At 61.8% G+C, this 746-nt stretch overlaps 1 protein-coding gene across 1 annotated transcript in view; it reads right to left on the bottom strand.

Moving 5' to 3' along the window:
• LOC104984378 (leukocyte immunoglobulin-like receptor subfamily A member 6) overlaps positions 1 to 746 on the bottom strand; it is a 7,985-nt gene that overhangs the window by 4,293 nt on the left and 2,946 nt on the right. Inside the window, exon 6 of the mRNA XM_010834066.1 lies at positions 167 to 252. Within this exon, the coding sequence (XP_010832368.1) occupies positions 167 to 252 (86 nt within the window). The remainder of the gene's footprint in view (positions 1 to 166; positions 253 to 746) is intronic.

Raw genomic sequence — 746 nt, 5'->3', positions numbered from 1 at the left:
GGCCCACACTCAGCCCTGGAAGAGAGCGCCCTGTGAGAGGTGTGCCCTCAGCCCTGAGCAGCGCCTCTCCACCCCGGGAGCCTCCTGGGCCCTGGGGTCCCCTGATTGAGCAGGCTGGCTGGGAGGTCCCTCCAGACCAGGGCTCCCCCTGCCCCTCCCATCTCACCAAGGCAGAGCAGGGCAGGGAGCGCGGGGGCCATGGCGTCTCTTCCCTGCGGTCCAGGCTGTGAGGATGGAGGAGACCTGGGTGTCCTCCGGACAGACGGACCACAGGGTGTGTCCCCTCTGGGGCTGGGGCTTCCTGTCACGTGGCTGTCACATCAGTGTCCCCACAGGAAGGGGAACAGCCTCTTCTTGAAAGCCAGGCGTTGTTCCTGTGACAGTCCCAGGGTGTTCCTGAGACACCTGTTTCAGGTGTGGGCAAGCAGGGCATGTCCTTCCCTCTGAGAGCCTCCCCTCGGGGTCTGCTTCCTCCTCTGCCCACACATCAGCAGGTCCCCGGGGGTCCTCTCCGTGGACGGGGTCAGCAGGCGCTGGAGATGCTTTGGGGAGGATGCTGTCTCTTGCTGCCCACAGGGCTCAGATACCCAGAGACACAGTTTTTTTTTAAATTGCTGGATCATTACTTTACAATATGGTGCTGGTTCTGCCATACATCAGCATGGATCGGCCATGTGTATCACATGCCCTCCCTCTAGAACCTCCCTCCCCTCTGGGTTGTACAGAGCCCTGTGTGAGCTCACTGA

The sequence above is a fragment of the Bison bison genome, unplaced genomic scaffold (assembly GCF_000754665.1).
Source record: "Bison bison bison isolate TAMUID 2011002044 unplaced genomic scaffold, Bison_UMD1.0 scf7180017863995, whole genome shotgun sequence".
Lineage (NCBI taxonomy): Eukaryota > Metazoa > Chordata > Mammalia > Artiodactyla > Bovidae > Bison > Bison bison.
The sequence above is the reverse complement of the archived record's forward strand: the minus strand, read 5'-3'. Positions and strand labels throughout refer to the sequence as shown.